We start from the raw sequence: 19,626 nt of genomic DNA, 5'->3' as shown, positions 1-19,626 counted from the left end.
GATCCTCCCACAACACATTCCACTCTGGTTCTATAACTTCCCTCTCTGGGATCCCTTGTTACCAAGAGACATGAGAGGACGGTGGCTGCCATTCGTTCAACAGGTCCCATCATGAGTTTTTGTTGAGCGGAATAAAAGGATTGCAGTGGCACTGGGCTTGTTTGGTTGCAGACATTCTCATTTATGCCTACAATGTAGGTGGTTTCATGCCCAATTTCAGATGAGGTTTCTAAAACAGAAAGATTATGTCACTGCCTGAAGCCACATGCCCTGAACAGGTATGCAGGTATTCTGACGCTGAAGTCCTCTCTCCCTACCTTACCCTTCCCAGCCTCCAGGCTTAATCCTTTCTCTAATGGTTCAGAGCAGCCATAAACCCTCACTGCCCAGGCAACCAGCAGAGCCCTAGGGCGGGAGCTCGCCCCAGGCCAGGCAGCATCGTGGAGGAGGAATCTCCACCATTAAACAAACACTCAGGCACACGTTCCCCACAACGTGAAAGAGGCGAGATAAGGGGCTCTGAAGTTATCACTCTTTGTAGATCTCCTTCTCTCTCTGCCTTGCTCTGTGGCTCTTTTCTGTGGCCTTGTAACCTGAGCCCAGCGCAGCTCTTGGGAACCAATTGTGAAGGAAAGAGAGGAGACAAAGGAAAGATGATAAAAACTGCTGTGAAAAGTTAAATTCCCAGGATCCTCTGTGGCTGTTTAATGGATTTCTATGATATAAACAGACCTTTGGCTTTGCCTGTTGGGCAGGTGACCTCCAAGTAAATGAGTTTAGACAGCGTTCCCTAATAAGAAATGTTCCTCTTTTTCCATACTCCACAAAGCTCCCTGAGTACACAAGAACTCACACTCACTCCCCAGGCAGACAGATACGATCAGCTAGACACAGATGTCCACCTGAAATGGCAGTGGGCTACCTGGCATGGTCTGTCAAAACGTGCGTGTGCATTTCCACCTCTAACATTTGTTCATGTAACAAATATTTACTGAGATGACTCTCCGCTAGGTGTTGTTGATATAATGGGGAAAAGACGTGGCCTTTGTGCTTGAGGTGCTCACGGCCCAGTGGGCAAACAGATATTTTGACATAATGAGGTAAGAGCTGGAGTATAGACCCTCAAAGAGGAATCATGTAGGAGGAAGCATCTAGAACTTTCTGCAGAAGTCAGGGAAGGCAACATGAGCTGACAGTCTTTTTGGATGGCCTCAGTGTCTTCATCTGAAAAACAGGCTTAATGATACTACCAACCTCAGTGCCAGCATGAAAATGAAATGCAGCCATGTATGTATAGCCCTTAATCCAGTGGCCGGCACAGAGTAAGGTAACATCAATAATATTAGTCACTCAGATTAGTATTAGCAGAATTACTGAATGAGTCCCCAAATTTAGGTGTAAATGGATAGAAATAATTAAGTAGAGGATATTATTTATCATTCGTTTTCTATAACCAGGTCCCAACCTTAATGCTACAATAGTTTGGTTGTTAGGCGACTGCCTCCTACTGGCCAAGCGTGGAATTGCATCCCTACTCTATTAGCTGCTGTATATTTTCTAGAGAAAAAGGAAAGGTATGTGCCTGAGCTCTGAAGAAGCCTGGGAAACTCAAATCTGGGAGGGGAACCCATGCAACAGTGAAGAAAACGTGGGAGATGGTGAAAAGGCTGTGAAGCATCCTTAAGTTGAACAGGACTTTGATAGATGACTAAGATACCAGCACCTCAGGGGCCTGAAAACTTTCTTGACATCTTCTCTATGTTTTCAAAGAAATCTTTTGAGAATGATAAGCCCTCTTCCAACCCCCCATTCCCCGCAATCCAATGATGGCAGGTTACACAACAAATAAAATTCATTTTTCTGAAATTCACTTTACAGTGAATTTGCCTAGAAAGCTGGCTCAGTGAGCAGTCACTTTCAGTCCCTTGCCAGGAAAGTACAGTACATTCCAAGGAGGGGCCATAAAATTATTTTTCAAATATTTACAGCAGGCTGTCCAATAGAACTTTATGTGATGATGGAAATATTCTATACCTGCTCTGTCCAATATGGTAGCCACTAATCCTATGTGGCAAGTCTGACTGAGGAAACAAATTTCTAATTTAATTTGATTTCATTAAATTTAAATAGCTACATGTGACAAGCGGTTACCATATTGGTCAGCACAGACCCAGGGGCTCTGATCATGTCCACTTTCTTGAGTCTATTCTAGAATTTTGTCATCTTTTTCTATAATTTGGCCTGACCATGGGGCAAGGTGTCCAAGGTGCAGGCCCTGGCCACTTCCTCCTATTTCCCTGCCCACCTACCCCATCCCCAAGGGGTCCATAGGCCAAGACCTTCCCAAATGATGAGACAGTGTTCTTATTAACCCCGAGGGGGTGATCCCTTTTGCTTCACACAATTCCATCAGCTCCCCCAATTTACCCAAAGAATCCAATCCACTTGCTTCTGAAAGCTTCTGAAAGCTTAGGATGACCCCATTGGTAAGATAATGTCTTTAGGACCAGAGGGGAGGCTGCTGGGCTTGACACATGTTTTGGGTCATTTTGTGCCCACTGGGCTGAGTGGGCAGAGGCAGCCTCCTCACAATGCCCTGCTTTTCCCTGCTAAAGGGATTGGAGACACAGCCCCGGCTGGACCTGTGTAATCTATTCATTTCCTTCCAAGCCGGGCTCTGTAAGCTCTTTCATGAAGGATGGGCAAAGGAAGCTGGGAGGGAAGCAAACACACGTACAGAAAACAAACAACGCTCGGCAGCTCCCTGTTTGGGAGGGTGGGCAGCTGGGGGAAGACAGAGATGGGGGGGATAAAGCTGTGGGGGCTTGTCTGGGGGGGATCCAGCTGGGGAAGGAAACTGGGGTTTCCACTGCTGCTTCTCCCACACCCTCTAGAAGCCCTGCCCTGGCTTTGGCTCCTGGAGCCCCCGTCTCGGTAAGCTCTTATCTCTCCGTTCAGCTGGCTCCTTGGGAAAAGAGGTGATAGGTGTCAGAAGGCCAGAGTGGCAGCAGGCAAAGAGAGAACTGACAGCATGGAGCCATTTCCCTGGAATTTGCTTCCGTCCTCTGCCCCGTCCTCACCATCATAGACAGGGCATGCAGGGCTCTCCTGGTCCCAGGGAGAGTACCAAGTCGGCTGAGCCCACTTCCTCAGTCCAGCTACAGAATCAAAAGGGCCCAAGTATTTGGCTCCTGTGGGCAATTTGCATGTGATTTGCATACATCTGCATCCCCACCACCACCCTCATTCCAGATGCTCTCAGTCAAAGGATGTAAAATGAAATAAAATAAAGTAATTAGTGCAGCCTACCGTAGTCTGATATGCAGGGCCTGACACCCGTAAGAGACTTAACTGGTGCTCAAAGCGATCAATGTGATCGCAGGCCAGGATGGAGATGGGGGGGGCAGTGAACGAGGGTGCTCGGCCCTGGGGCAGAGAAGGGGAAGGGGAATCTGTCTGCACTGGAAGCTAGGCATCTCGTCCTGCCCCAGCCACGTCCCTGGTCTTCAGAGAACACAGACGTGAGCCATGTGGAAGCCTGCTCTTGGTTTCCTACACCTTGGTCTGGCACTGCTGTTGCCCCAGCCCTGGTAGCTACTTCTGCAGGGAGATTTTCACTACTGATGCGGGAACATTTGATTTCAAACAAGAGTGAAGATAGTTGCTTCAAAGGATGGGAAGGCAATGAGATGCCTATTGGTATTTTCCTGTTTTCAAGCTCCCTCCCACCTTCACTCCTATTAACTGTTCCCATCGGGTCTCTGTATTTCTCTCAGCAGGTCTCTCACTACCCCTCACTCAAGGCTGAGGAAGAGATGCAGTACCATCCTCAGCAGTGAGCTGGAGTTAATTTATCCCAGTCCTCTGCCAGGTGCTAATGAGATGCTCACAGCGTGTGTCGGCCAAGCAGTTCCCGTATCATGTACACACACCTCTTAGTGATTCAGTTCATGGCACTATTTAACATATGTCTTGACTTTCTCTAGGCCCATTGATTTATCCAGGATGGAAACCTCTTCTAAAGCCGGGGCCCTGTGGGGATCCAACTGTCGGAGGCGATTCTAAGTAGGAGGGGCTACGATGCTAAGATGGGGAACAATGATGTGGGTTAAAAGGAGCCCAGGTCACCGCACCCAGCAAAATAGCAATGACCAGCAAATGATGACTCAAAGGCCAAGAAAGGAACAGTAACTACAGGACGGTTCAAAGCAAGACTGGACCAAGAGCAAGGAGGGAGCCCAGCTCCGAGTCAAGGCATTGAATGGTGAGTGGCCCCCAGCAGGATCCTCTAACATTGGGTTTCCTGGCACTGCACCGTGGGTGTGGCAATAGCTTGAAGGAGCAATGGAACCAGTTCTAGATGCCTCATCACCAAGCTGCGCCCACCCAACCCCCCACCTTCCCCCTCCTCTCCCCACTCCCCACCCCCTACTTCCACGCTCCTTCCAGAGCAGTTACACTTGACTGTGTCACCCATTGGTTTCACTTGAAGAAAGGGCAACACAACTTACAAAGCCTAGGGAAGTGTTGGTTTTAGATCGGGGCCCGGCAAACTAAGGCTGGTGGACCAAGTCAGCCCACAGCCTGTTTTTGTATGACCCATGAGCCAAGAACATTTTTTTTACCTTTTTCAGTGGTTGAGAAAATTAAAAAGGAGAAGTAGATTTTGTGACACGTGAAAATTACATGAAATTCAAGTGTCCTTGAATAAAATTTTATGGGAACCCCGCCATGCCCTTCCATCGGCACGCTGTCTGTGGCTGTTTTCACACTATAACAGAGCTGGGTAGTTGCGACAGAGACCATATGGTCCCCAGAGAGGAAAATATTTACTATCTGGGCCTCACCGAAACATTTTGCCACCCCCTGTTGTAGCTCATGGAAGAGCAACTCTCCGCCTAACCCATACCCCAGATGGCGGTACCTGGCTCTGTGCAAACCTGAGTGCGGCATTGCAAGAAAGTCAATGCCAACTGGACCTTCTCCTGAGCCCAGCCAGCCCCGACTCCCTTGTGGCAAAGGGAGGCCAGGCTGGGATGCCCAGTCCAGACACATAGAAATGTCTATCGGTGGCTAAAAAGGCCAACGCTTGTTTCCATGACCCAAAGCTGGTTCTCCTGTTGCCAACACCTGGGCCTCGGGCAGGTGGGCATCTGCTCATCTTTATCAACATCCCATCTCAGACCTCCTTAGACCTTGGGGTGCCAGACATGTGGACTAGTCCTAGGTGTAATCGGATTAGAAGGCAGACTATGTCTGTAATTTGATTTTTAAGAAGGTAGGGAGCTGTCCTCTTCTCTCTCCCCTGCGAAAAACATTACCCAAATCCTCATGCCCCAAATTCCACCCTTCGGTTCTCTTTAGTTACACTGGAATCAGGGCCTGCAGCATTCTTAGTAACCAATACTAGGTACTGTTGGGGTTTCCTGAACATAAGGGCATGTTAGGGACACAAAAGACGTCAGCACGAGATAGATACTGAGGGCAGAAGAGAAATAGATACCTGAGCAAAAGGATCTTCCAGGAGGGGTTCAGCAGAGGATGGGGACCTAGCAGAGAGCACAGGACAGCTCAGGGCTGGTTAGGGCTCAGTATATAGCCAAACCCGCGAGGATCCCCAGAGAGGCTCTGGGGACGCTAACCTCAGCCCTGGCCATAGGTACAGAGGGGATAGTGGGGGTGACTTACCCGGTACCACACGATCTCACGCATGCGGCCATCTGTCTTGAAGTTACACTTCAAGGTCACAGCATCACCAGCCACCACGGGTGGGAGAGGCTCAATGTTGACAGTCAGGTAGCCTATGGAAGAAAGGAGATGGGGTGGTGAGGGCATGAGCTGATCTGGAGGGCTGGGCTGACAGGTGGGGTGGGGGAAGGAGCCGGCAGAACTGTAGGAGGCGCTGTTCGCACTGTGGTCTATGTGAATGGTGATGGCGGGCCTGAGTGGAGCTCATCACCCTCTTCTACCTTCTCATTGATGCCTCCCTTTCTGAGAAACTTCCTGGCTCCCATGGATCCCTCCAATCCTGAAAACACTTCTTCTTGGGATGAACTGTCCCATGAAAGTAGGACCGGTTGGCACCTGGAGGAAGTGCCTCAATGTATTTCTACAAGATACCCCAGAGAAACGGGTCTGCGGTCCAACACTGCACCTCCATCCCCGCTTTTAGAAAGTCGCAATGTGCCTAAGCTTTGTAGGAAATGTACATGCTGAGATGCATTTAATCTAGTGCTTCCAAACGTATTTGAATACGGGTGCTCAGCCATCCCTTAAACCCCACCAGCATCTCATGCAGCCAGGGTCCCTGGAACATCGGGATATGGTGTTCTAGGCACCCATCCCCCTCCATTCCCAGCCTCATACAATGACTCCTGGTGAGAAGGGAAGAGAGAACTGGGAAACTGGTGTTTGCTTCCTGAACCCCCAAATCTCCCATCAAGCACACCCTGACGCCCCAAAGGAGATGCAGTTCCAACCCTGGGCCATGGCGGTGGTGATGGTGGTTGCGGGGGGGGGGGGGCGGTGATAACAGGCTGACTGCCTGGGAAGGAGTCTCAATTGTCTGCAAGCACAGATGATGCTTCTCACCACCAGCTGTCCCCGGAATCCCTGCCCAGCTCCCAGGAGCTGGGGCTCTTCTCCTGCCAGATACACCCCGGGCGACACTGATGCCTTCACACCGAAGTCCAGCCTGCTGAGTCCTCTGACCCACCCCCTCTGCCTCCCAGAGCCCCATCCTCAGGGCGTGGTGCCCACTGCAGCTCCATGAGGGACCTCATTCTTGGGCTGATCGTCCAGGCTCATTGGATTGGCTTCCTGCTGGCTGATGTCCAGCCATTGATCTAATGTAATCAATCCAGGCTGATTGTCTTAATGAGAAAACTAGCCAGAATGGATTGGGGGATTTCAGTTGTGCAGGCAACCTAAGCAGATGGAGCCCAGGTGTCTGACCCCTGCCTGGAGCTTAATGGTTACAACACGCTACGGAAAAAGAAGAAAGAAAGAAAAAAGAATCAACCTAGAGGGGAGCAATTTGGAAGCTCGAGGCAGACTTGACCTGTGCGGTCCAAGGCTTCAGGTCCCAATACCCAGGGTAAGGGGGTAAACCCGGGGCTCACCCCCAGGGGGCCTCTAACTTAGACCGAAGGTCAGGCTCGCAGGGAGCCCCACAGAAGACACATGGCCCGTGAGAGCAGTGATCAAGCTAAGCAGAAGGAAGGACCCATCTTCTGCCCCCTCCTCTCCTCATTCACTCTGCCCCAGAGTGTGCTCCCACCTGCTCTGAGCAGGCCCCGGGCAGGAAGCGGGATGGCTTGAGCATGGCCCTGCCCTCCAGGAACGTACAGTGGAGGGACAGATTCACAACACGATCACACTAAGCTGGCGAGGGTAATGGTAGGATTACGGTGAGGGACTGGGGGAGGGGAGAGGGGAAACCTGGCCCAGGCTGGATGATCCGAGAAGTCCCCAAGCCCAGCCAGTGCCAACCCATGACAAACAAGGAGGCCACCTGCAGGGGGATGAACCCCAATGGGAGGGGGGACGCTGGGGAAAGCCAAGTCAAGTGTGAAATAGTAATAACGGCTCACATTTCCACGGCGCCCACTGTGCCACACACTGGGCTCCGTGCTTAATACACACTGACTCGCTTAATTTTCACAACAATCCTAGGAGAAAGGAACTAGTATTATTCCGACTTTCCATGGGGAAACAGAGAGGCGAAGTAACCTGCCAAGGTCACACAGCTATAAGTGGCAGAGGTGGGATTCAAACCCAGACCTTCTGGTTCAGTTATGACCACCACGCTACACACCGCTAAGGATGGGAGAGGTGAGAATGGGCCAGCAAACATTTCCCATCCAGCCCTGGGAAGGATGGGAGTGTGTTGCTGGGGGACCATGGCAGGAGACCAGGACCTGATCCCCTCTGCTACAGTTCCCAGCCTTGGGATGACCCCCCTGCCGCCGCCCACCTTCCCAGCAGGGCTGGGATGCGTGTCTCACCTTTGGAGCTACAGCTAAGATGAGCATCAACCGTCCAGATGGCTGAGGAGCTCAAGAACAGAGAACGGCCTCTCCCACCAGAAGGCGATGGAAAGGACACATTTTCAGATGTATAAATCTTCCAGCCAGCCCAAGGCGGGTGCAGATGGTGCATGTATGTGAGGCGGGCCAGGGCGGGATGCCAGCTTGCAGGGTCACCGTTTCTTGGCGAGCCCTGAGGGAATCACAGGTGTGAGCCTGGTGGGCACTGGAGGAAGTGGCGGAAACTCTGGTGACTGGTGGTCGTGCTGGGAGCGCCAACAGGTGTAGCAGGTGTCTGGGGCACAGGCTTCACAGGGGCTGGCCTGGATGAGATCAGAGAAAGCCCACCGCATAGCAGAGAGAGGAGGTCCTTGGGATACCGGAAGAGGAGAATTAAAAGGTGGGGGCATGGGGGTGTTTCTGACCCCTTAAGACAGTATTTTCTGGCTTGTTTAGAGAATGAGCCGCTAATAGACGTATCAGGCAACAAGACTTCCATTATCAACTAAGTGCGAGAAATTTTGGTTTAAACAAAATTAAACATGGTCCTTCCCTTCAAAATGTCTCAAAACTTTCTCTCCTTCCTTCTATCTGTCTTGCCTTCTTCCGTAAAAATTATTGAGAATCTATTCGGTACCAGGTACTGTTCCAGGCACCACGGATACAACAGTGAAAACAGGCAGGTCCTGCTCTTGGCAGACGATGGTCCAGCAGAGGAGACGATAATCAAAGGAACAAATGATGAGAAATATGTCAGGTGGTGATAAGTGTAATGAAGAAAAGCAAATCAGCGTAAAGCAAGGGAGAGTAATGGGGGAGGGGCTGCTGTGGACAGGGCACGACCCAGGAGGCTCCCTTGAAAGGGCCAGAATAAAGGAAAGTGTGAGCCATGTGTGACTCTAGAGGGAGAGAATTCCAGATGGAAGACGCCACACGTGCAAAGGCCCTGAAGCTGGAGTGTGCTTGTGATTCTCCAAACTTGGGCGGTGGTGGGAAACTTTTTTGTAACATTGTACACTCTGGAGCCCATTGTAGGATTAGAACCAGGGCCAGCACGAGGGTGGGGCAAGCGAGATGCCTAGGGTGCCAGGCTTAAGGAGGCACTCACTCCCGCTGCAGGACCCTGAGCCTCATCTGCCACATCCTAGCTCCCACCCTGCTAGAGTCCTTTGGAACAAACACTAGGAAACACCTCTCTCGGAAAGTGACTGTGTGTCTCATTCCCGAGGTCCTTGAAGTCACAGAGGGAGGGGGATGGGGGCGAATCGCTCCGAGCGGAGGTGTCTCCTCTTCTCAGCTCCCCTGGGAGGGGCGGAGGGGGCGTGCCGGGCCGCAGAGCAGGCAGGAGGCCTCAGCGTTAAGGACTAAAACCTCCTTCCCTGGGCGCATGGCGCTTTCCAGTTTCTCCCAGAACTTTCACTCGCATTTTTCCGTCGGCTCTTGGAACAGCCTGCGCGTGTCTTCCTGGTAAGACGCTGCGATTACTGCATATGTCACGCTGGAGTGTAATTGTCTGTTTGCACATCTGCCTCTCCTTCTGGGATGGGAGTTTCATTAATATCAGTAGAGTATTAAAATGAGAATATGAGTGATGCTTTTTTGAGCTTTCTTCTGCGCGGGCGGTCTCAGTGCTCATGTCACCCTGTGAATATTTCTGTCACAAAGGAGGAACAGCAGTTCATGGGGGTGAAGGGCCTGGCTCAGTACTGCTGCCGTGTAAGCAGCAAAGCCGGGATCTGAACCCAGATCTGTCCGAGTTCGAGCGAGGCCAAGCTGTCCACCATGTTTGCTACCGCCGCAGCAGAGTCACGGGACTTGCTGAGGTCATGTGAGGATTCGGGGGGTTGCCCGCCATTGGCCGCTGCATTGAATGTATCTTCATCAGAGGCCTGGCTCTCAGATGGGGTAGATGATGATGGAGAGAGGGAGACTGCAGACACAGAGGTCCGGGGTGAGATCAGGTCCCAGCGAGGGATGGGGGCAGAGGGGAGACCCCACTCCCTCCAGGCTCGAGAGCCTCACAGTGAACTGTGGGATCCCTGGACCTTTCCTACCCAAGGCCAGGAGAAGACTCAGGCAATGCATGGGCTCTAAGTCTTGGGTTTGGAGGTAGGATCACTGGCCGGGGGAGGGAGGGAGAAGCAGGTGGCAGGGTGATTTTCTGACATATGTACCAGGCAAGGATTGCATCAGCCCTAGTCAACACCTGGATCACAGGTGAGAACTCACCTTCCCAGAAACAGACACACGGGAGAGGGGATAACAAGAGTTCATGGCCAAGGAGTTTTTTGCAAAAGAGAAACACAGGGAAAGTTCTCCTCTAGGTCTAACATTCCTCCAGCTCCTTTTTCACAAAATCCCATCATCTTCCGAAGATTCCGTGTTGGTTCTTTCTCTGAAAATACCCTCCCCCTCACTTTCCTTGCTTCTCCCACCCACATGCTTCCAACAAATCTGAAGTCAGTTATCTGGTTCAAGTTACTAGCCCCACCACTCAGTCTTGACCTGGGCAAGTTATGTGGCCTCCACGGGACTCCGTTTCCCCATGTGTAATGTAGACGTGGGAACAATCACAGGGTCCAACATGGTGAAGCACGTTCTAGGAGTTTGTTCATCACGAGCCCTGCCCACAAGGGGGCACCCCTGAGCAGGGTGAGGCATCCCCATGCTCCCTCGTCCCCCAGTCCCCACTGTCCAGTTGAGGAAGGACGGTCCTGGGATGGAAGTGGGAAGAGTGGGGTCTGACATTGGAAGCTGGTCAAGGAGTAGGAGATTCAGAAATGTCCAGCTCAGCCAGACATCCCGTCTGGACCGGGATCAGAGCCAGAACACCCACCAGGAATCCTCTGCAAAGCAGAGGACAGAAAACCAAAGGGAGGAGATCCAAAAAGCCCCGTGCTGCCAGGATCCCTGAATCAAGCCCCTGGGCTGGTGAGAAGGGGCCGCTGAGCAGGCAGGGGTGGGGAGAGACGGGCTCATCCACCAGCCAGGAGGCAGTGAATCCAGTCGAAAGAGCACAAGAAACGTGAGTTGTGGGCTCAGCTGTGCTGCCAACCAGCTCAGGCGGGTTGCCCCTCTCTCTGGGCCTCAGTTTTCACATCGGCAAAATGAGGGGTGAACTGCATTTTCGGGGTCTTCCAACTCTGATCAACCCCATGTCAGATGTTAACTGAGCCTGAATCCTGACGCCATCGTTGCCTATACAACTCAACGCCATTTCTCCGAGAAGCGAACCTGTCAATGAATCAGCCACCAGCTAAAGATGGAGCTCTTTCTCGGCATTAAATTTGCCACCAATCAGCGACGATGCGTAAGCCCTCCCCCCGCCCCCACCAAGCACCCTATCAAGAAGCTGGATCAGGAGTGGAAACGGGTTCACCTTAACTAAGCAGTTCATTACCCGGAATGGGGCCATCACTCTCCCCCTCTATCGCTGACAGCAGTTACACCACTCCTGTAAAGATACCTTTAGCCGGGCTTCCCTGGTGGCGCAGTGGTTGAGCGTCTGCCTGCCGATACAAGGAACACGGGTTCGTTTCCCTGTCCGGGAAAATCCCACATGCTGTGGAACAGCTGGGCTCGTGAGCCATAGCCGCTGAGCCTGCGCGTGCAACGGGAGAGGCCACAACAGTGAGAGGCCCGCGTACCAAAAAAAAAAAGATACCTTTAGCAAAATGGAAGGCAATGTTTAGGAACCAGGCACCCTCCCAATGTGGTGATGACATAGTTTCTCTACCTGGAGACTCTCTTTGCAATATCCCAGCATCACTCCTTTCCCTTTTTCCAGCTCAGGGAGGATGTTTCTAGAGGGCTGGCTCATGTCTGGCCCCAGGCTAGACGGGAGTCAGAGAGGGTTTCCATGGGAGGGCTACAGGTAGTGCAAAGAGGCATGAGTTATACTAGGGTGACCAGGTGTCTCAGTCTCCCCTGGGACCCAGGGGTTTCCTGGAACAGGTGCTTTCAGTGTTAAAACTAGAAAGTCCCTGGCAAACCAAAACAAGTTGGTCACCATAGTTACACTCCCACCATGGTCCACCATGGCTAAGCCACTAGACCTCTTCGCCTATTTCAATCAGGAGGTAAGGATAACAGTCCGTCCCCACTATAAGGATTAGTGAGAGTAAATGCTGCCCTGGTACTTGCCTCCTCGTGGGTGTTCGGTAGATGATGGTGCGACTTAAGGATGTAACTTGTGAGATTAGGATTTGTCTTGGGCTTCCTGCACCCATGGATGCCCTTCAATCATCTTCCACCAGCAGCCAGAGAGCTTTCTCTAAAAGGCAAGCCATGGCCTTCATAAGGGCCTTCAGAGCTTCTCATTGCTCCGCAGAAAGAGGCGCAGATGCTCTCTGGGGTGATCCGGCCCAGGCTTGGCTCTCACCCCCTATCCAGGTCCTGCTGTGTTCTGCTCCTCCTCGTGTGCGGCCTCGGTCTCCCCTCTGGGCCCCAGCACAGGCTGTCCCCTCTTTCTCAAGCCCTTATGCTTTGCTTGTGTAACTCTGTTCATCCTTCAGGGATTCATGGAAATCTCACTTCCTCAAGAAAACTATCCTGGACTCCCCAGGTTCTCACAGTTCCCCAAATACCCCTCCCTTCCTACCACTTAGGACACTGAAAATGCCTTGTAACGATGTGTTCATTGTACATTCTCAGTGCACAAGGCCACTAACTCTTTCTACTTGCCATGTTACTTGTGTGCCTAGAACAGTGCCCAGATCCGAGCATGTGTTGAATAAAGAAACACATTAATTCTGCCCACCCTGTAGGCTGTTCTATAGTTAGAGTGGGTGGTGTTCCCAGGAGGGCCTTCTCAGAAGCACCTCTTCCCTGTGGCGCAGCCCAAGCTCAGGGCCGCCGTGACCCCAGGTGCCTTGCGAACCTGCCTCTTTGATCACATCTGCTTGGGTCGATGTTGGTATTCCTGCAGAGTGTCCTCTAAGGCTTCTCACAGAGGTCAGGCAGAACTCTGTCCAACAGAGGAAGTCACCACTGGACGGTGAGTACCAAGGATGGTAGGACAGAGGGACCTAAGGAGTGAGTCAGCAGACAGCACAGGGGCAGAGCAAAGACCACAGGCTGCGGAATCCATGGACAGCGGCACTGGCTCAACCAGCAGGGCCCTGGGGCAGGAAGGCGGGCGTTCACCCGAGCAGGGTGACTGCCAGAGCTGCAAGGCTCAGAATCAGGGCACAGAGGCGCTGCTGCTGCATCGGAATGATGTCCTGCTTCTCCTGGGAACACTGGGCTGAGCTGGGGTCCCGGTAGCCTCCCCACCAGCAGAGGTAACCAGGTAGCTTGTAGCAGATGGGTTAGGAACCCCTAACGTAGAGCACCACGTTACTGCTTGATGAACCCCTCGGATGTCCTTTGGCCTCCCAAGTGAACAGGTCCAAAACTGAAGTGATGTGTCCCCCTCCTTCTCCCCAGTTCGGGGAACACCAGCAAGGCCCGCAGGCTCTACAGAATAAATCCAGAATTGAACTCTACACTACCTTCCTGAGCCCAGCCGCTGTTTACTGCTGGTCTATTGTCCTGCCTCCTAGATGGTCCACCCACACTCACCTTTGTCCCTGCCCATCCCTCTGATTTCATCTCCCTTCACCCTCTCCCTCATTTACTCTACCCACACACAATGAACCCTGCTGATCCCTGAATACTCTGAACACATCTCCACCTCAGGGCCTTTGCACCAGCTGCTCCCACCTCCCAAACAATCTCTCCCCAGACACCCACTTGAATTGGCTCAAGTCCTCAATTCTTTCTCTGCTCAAATGCCTCTGCTGTGGAGAGACCTTTTCTAATTATCCTATCTATATAAAACAACATCATAGTGATTCTCTAACTCTTTAACCTGCTTTATTCTTTTTAAAATATCTATTACTGCCTGATACATGTTTATTTGTTTATTGTCTGCTGATATATCTCCCCCCCACTCCCATACCCAACTGGGTTGCAAGCTCCATGAGAGCAGAGACTTTGTGTGTGAATATACGTGAGTGTTTCAACCTTTTTCTTTTTCCTGTTGTTCAGATTGGATAATTTCTATTGATCTATTTCAAGTTCACTGACTCTTTCCTGTCCTCTCTATTCTGCTACTGAGTCAATCCAGTCAGTTTTTAAGTTTCATTTATTGTATTTTTCATTTCTAAAATTTCCATTTGGTTCTTCTTTATAGCCTTTATTTCTTTGCTGAGTCTTTCTATTTTATTATTTTTTTCAAGACGATTTGTGATTGTTTGTTCAAGTATTTTTGTTACTTTAAAGTCCTTGTTAGATAATCCCAGCATAGGTGTCAATCTCCTCATTGGAGTCTATTGATTGTCTTTCCCCTTGTGAGTTGAGATTTTCCTGGTTCTTTGTATGTCTTGTGATTTTAGTTTGTATCTTGAACATTTTAAGTATTACTTTGTGAGACTCTGGGTCTTATTTATATCAATTCTTTTAGTAGTTCTTTTAATTCTGATGTTCTTCCCCAAACTGCCTGCTAGTATTTACATATCAGACTTTTCAAATAGGTGTCCATACATTCTGTCCAGGTCTCATAGTTGAATTAATGGAAGATAAAGGGAGGCTGTTTATCTCACCATAGCCAGAAGTCCTTGAGTTTGTGGCTTTTAATCACTACTTTATCTCTTAGAAATTAGAACAGGTCCTGGCACTTAATAATAGCTCAATAAATATGTATTAGGGACTTTCCTGGTGATCCAGTGGTTAAGAATCCATCTTGCAATGCAGGAGATGCTGGTTCGATCCCTGGTCAGGGAACTAAGATCCCACATGCTGCAGGGCAACTAAGCCTGCGTGCCGCAACTACTGAGCTCGTGTGTTCTGGAGCCTGCACGCCACAACTACAGAGCCTACGCACCGCAACTAAGACCCGATGCAGCCAATAAATAAATAAATATTTTTTAAAAATAAATATGTATTAAATGAACGAAAAAAATGAGCAAATGAACATGTGGTCAGTGTTTGGCAACTTTCGAAGTCTATCTCTTATTATTATCTCATTGATCACCACTGCAACCCTGGGGGATAGTGTCCCCATTTTAGAGGTGAGGAGACTGAGGCTCAGAGATACAGAATGACTTCCTCGTGATCACACGGAAGCAGGCTTGGCAAGCAGGTCCTTTGATTCTGTTTTGTTTTGTTTTGTTTTTTGAAGTATAGTTGATTTACAATGTTGTGTTAATTTCTGCTGTACAGCAAAGTGATTCAGGTCTTGCTTGGGGTGTAGTGGGATCACACACCAGGTTAGACCAGCAAGACACAGCACTTCCACAAGGGAGCAGCAGAATGACTGTGGTTGGGGCCATTTTCAAGTTCAAAGACAGCAGAGGATCCCAGGGAGGCCAGGGAGGTGTGTCTGAGACCCTTTCTGGGACTGTGAGAGACCTGAGGCTGGATGGATAAATTTGTCCCATCACATCCCTGACATCTGAACCCAGCTCTGGACAGTTCCCTTAGCCCAGAAGTGCCTATCTTTTGTCACCCAAGTTATCACTTGTCGATACAAAGTAACTAGAGAAGAATCAAAAGCAGTGGACCACCGTCTTTCTATCAGAGGGCAGGGCTGTTTCTGCCACCAGACTGGGAGCTCCCTGAGGACAGGGACAGTGTCTCACCCTCTTCTGTGTCTGAGAGTGTAGAAGTGGTGCAGAGAACTCAAGGACCCCTCTTCCCTGGGAGAACCAGCTTGGACCACACCGAGACTTGACCTGGGGCAGACAGACAGTCAGGTGGTGGCAACAGCTCCACCAGCTTTGTTCCACCTGCCGGAGTGGACCATGGGAGTCAGGGTCACGTAAATTCCTCATGCCACCCTCCCCTTTCTGTGGGGCTCGGATTTATCTCCACGTGATAACAGGAGCACCATGCACCACCACTCAGGAAGAAAAGAGGTCACCCCATCTCATGAAGATAAATACCATAGCGTGGTACGACAGCCGCCCTGGGCACCCCGCACCATGTACTTACTACAATAATAAATATTATTACAACAACCAATTACTGCAACCATATCTTTCAGGCAGGTATAGAGGGTTCTGTGAAATACACCCTTCCATGCTGGGCTAACAGGTGCTCCCAGCCATCACCTCCTTGTTAGCAGAAATGGGGGCAAGAGGTGGGGCAGAAGATAGAGGGGGGCCTTTGAAGAAAAGAAAATGTCTGAGCAAAGAGGGGAGGTTAATAGCTCATCCGTCTCTAAGATGGATCAATTCTTCCTCTCCAGTAGCTCTCAGAACTGTGACTGCCCTGCACCAACCCTGCCTTGGTTCGGGCCCTTAAAATCCCCATCAGGACCCTGCACAGCCACCTTGCTGTTCCCAAGCCTCAGGCTTTGCCCCTCCAATCCACCCACAACATCGGAGTCACAGTGATATTTCTGAAATGCAAATATGATGACGCCACCTCTCTGGTTAATGCCATGCAATTTCCCCACCCCATTGCCTTCCAATTCAGGATCAAGTTCAGCCTCTGTCATGGACAACTGGGCCCCTAATGATCTGGTCTCTCTCAGCCTCTCCAACTCAATCAGTCTCTCACTGCGTTTGTGCTACCCATCCACCAGCCCTCCCAGATATCCTCAGGTTCTTCTTTTTGCCTGTGCCATTTCCTCTTCCTGGAATGCCCTTTTGCTCTGAGTTCACCTAGGGAAATTTGTACACGTCCTTCCAGGTTCAATGCCACAATCACCCCCTCCTTGACTTCCATGAATCTGACACTCTCTCTTATAAGCACACAGCCCCCTGTAAACATCTCAATCATACCCGGTCCACATCGCTTTGTAATATAACATACGGTTCTTTGTGTATGTTTCTACAATCAGGCTGGGAGCTTCTTAAGGTCAGGGGCCTGGCATTCATCCCTGTGGGATATTTGGCACGTGGTGGGTGCTCAGCCTGTGTGCTGCATGCATGAAGTAATGAATGAACCAACACATGAGCACTGCATGGGACGGGGCTCGGTGAACCGTGTAGCCCCGGAGCGGCGTGGATTGGGCTGCAGCCCAGCGTACTGATGTCACATCTCGGGTCCAAATCCTCCTTTGTTTCCTCACTGCCTTTGGGATGAAGTCCAAACCCCTTCCCCCACTCATGGCCTGCCTCTTGTCCCTCTGCCTTTTCCATGCTGAGCCTCAGTCATCCTGGATTCCTTAGAGCTCCTTAAATATGCCTTGTCTGGCTACTGGGTCCTGGCACCTGCCATCCTTTTGCCTGGAACACCTACCATCGCTTTACCCCCATCGCTTTGATATACCCTTTAGGTCTTAGTTTAGACATCACTTAATTTAGAGGCTGCCCAACATACACCCTGACTTCACCTACCTTGCACCCAGAACCCCCAAATCATGGTTAAGTGCCCCTCTCATGGCATCTAAAATAACCCTAACACGTTGCATGGGGTGACCCTTCATTTTGCCAGTCTGTCTCCCAACATTGTGAACGATGAGCTCCTGGAGTGCCAAAAACATGACTCAGTAACTGCATGCTGGCCATGCCGTTGGTACTGAAGACATATTTATTGAATGAATGAATGGATGAATGCATGGATGAATGAGTCTACAGATGAACAAATAAATGCTGCAGATATCTTCAGCTGGCCTCGCCTTAGCAATAACATCAAATTCTGTTGGGGCTGGAAGGTTTCTTTGTGTTTTTGCCTTATTGGGTTACGGATTTCCACTCTAATTTGAACCATGGAAAGACATCTGGACACGAAGCCCCCACCCTCAGACTCCTGGTTCCCGCATCCCCCAGCAGAAGGCCAGGCCAGTTCTGGGTCACCAAAGACATCAAACATTCTACACCTCTGCAGGGAGACGTGCCTGCCACTTTCAGGTGTCCAACCCCTGCCCCAACCTCCCAGACTCTTCTGAAATATTCCCCCTCTGTGTTCTCCAGCCAGCTAATCGAATTCCCCTCTGTCAGAGGCAATAAATGCTCAAAAGCCTTGTAGTATTAATGTATTATTCATGACATATGCATTATTTATCATTAGTTTGTTTATTTATTATTAATTTGTGTTTCATTATTGATACTGTTGTGGTTCTACTATTAATAAGAAGGATTGGGAAGGCTGTTCTGTGGCCCTTTGAAGACACCTGATGCTTCTCTGATTGATTCTCCGGAGAGCCAGTGTCGGTCAGTTTTCTTCCCAATTCATGGATGGGAGACACTGAGGCCAGAGAAAGGCAGGGCTTGTTCAGTCATTCCTCTTGCCTCTGAGATGTAGGCAAGGGAATGTGATGGGACTGGGGAAATGCTTCATTAAGCAGCGTGCCCTGGGCTGACAACAGGGCCAAGTGCATAGGCTCCTGCAGGATGCTGATGCTGGACCTGCCAGCCAGGTCTCCATCTGGACCAGCTTGTCCCAGGCTCCTTTGCCCAAGTTCACATTGGGGTCTGAAGGTGTCTTTGCTATGCTTGTACACAGTGCTGCTCTGTGCTATGTGCTCCCCAAACCCCATTTTTTTTCCTTTTCCTCCCAGGGATTCAGCTGGACTACATTTCCCAGCCCCCTTTGCAATTTGGTGGGGTCATGTGACTAAATCCTGGCAGGGGAATATGGCTTCCAGGCCTGACCCCTAGAAACCTCCTGTGCCATCCTCCACACCCTCTCTCTATATCAGCTGCCTGGATGGACCCGGACGAGGACAGAGCCAGAAGATGGAAAAAACCTGGGTATTTGAATGACAGTATGGAGTAATGTCCTCCTACAGCCCCTGACAGACAGTAATGTGAGTGAGAAATAAAATGCTATTGTGTTAATTATGAAATAATTTTTATAATAAATATATTTTATATAATAAACACAAATTATTAAAAACAAAACCACTGAGATTTTAAAGTGATTTGTTACAGCACTTATTCTACTAATACTTTCCATTAATATATTGCACATAGTAGGTACTCAGTAGGTTCTTCGTGAAAAAAAGTGAACAGACAGATAAATGAATAACAAAATTAATCGGTGAGTCCGGCTATACTGTCACTGAGTTGGATTCCCAAACCATAGTTCTCCATCACAGAGGATCACAGGGAAGTGGCTTTGATGATCTCGAATGGAAATCTTTTTGTTATAAAGATGGTAAGCTGAGGCCCAGAGAAAGGAAGGGCCTTGGCCTAGGTCACAAAGACAATTAATAAGCAATTTAAGACCAGGATTCAGGTCTCCCGAAGCTTATCACACCCATGACCTTTCATCTGATAGCTTGCCATCAGCCTCTAGAACTTTCTCAGTGTCTTTGGGGGTTGGTGAGGGGAATCATCATTTCTTTATCTCTGGGTCAGTCCAGCATCCAAAGAACAGCTGGAACTGCCAGAAGGGAAGAAGGATGAGAGACTGACGGGATACAGGATGCCCGTGAGATGCCCGACCAGCCATGGCTGTCTCTGTAGTGCCCTCTCTGGTCCAGGGCCACCAGGTCAGGGCTGGCTGTGCAGCCAACCACAGGGAAGCCACAGGTGGTGCAGGAGGAAAAGGAAATAGCTCCAGACCTTGAAGCCAAAAACCCAGGTCTAGCTCTCGCTCTGCCATGGACACAGAGGGCAACTCCCTCCCCTTCTCTGGGCCTCAGTCATCTCATCTGATAAAGGGG

At 50.2% G+C, this 19,626-nt stretch overlaps 1 protein-coding gene across 5 annotated transcripts in view; it reads right to left on the bottom strand.

The window, feature by feature from the left end:
- Positions 1-19,626, bottom strand: part of IGSF21 (immunoglobin superfamily member 21) — a 272,330-nt gene that overhangs the window by 132,306 nt on the left and 120,398 nt on the right. For all 5 annotated transcript variants that reach the window (XM_067722134.1, XM_067722126.1, XM_067722142.1 and 2 more), the window contains exon 2: positions 5,689-5,801. In XM_067722134.1, coding sequence (XP_067578235.1) covers positions 5,689-5,801 — 113 coding nt within the window. The remainder of the gene's footprint in view (positions 1-5,688; positions 5,802-19,626) is intronic.

Source organism: Pseudorca crassidens, chromosome 2, assembly GCF_039906515.1.
Source record: "Pseudorca crassidens isolate mPseCra1 chromosome 2, mPseCra1.hap1, whole genome shotgun sequence".
Classification (NCBI taxonomy): domain Eukaryota; kingdom Metazoa; phylum Chordata; class Mammalia; order Artiodactyla; family Delphinidae; genus Pseudorca; species Pseudorca crassidens.
This window is presented reverse-complemented; position numbering and strand designations above follow the sequence as displayed.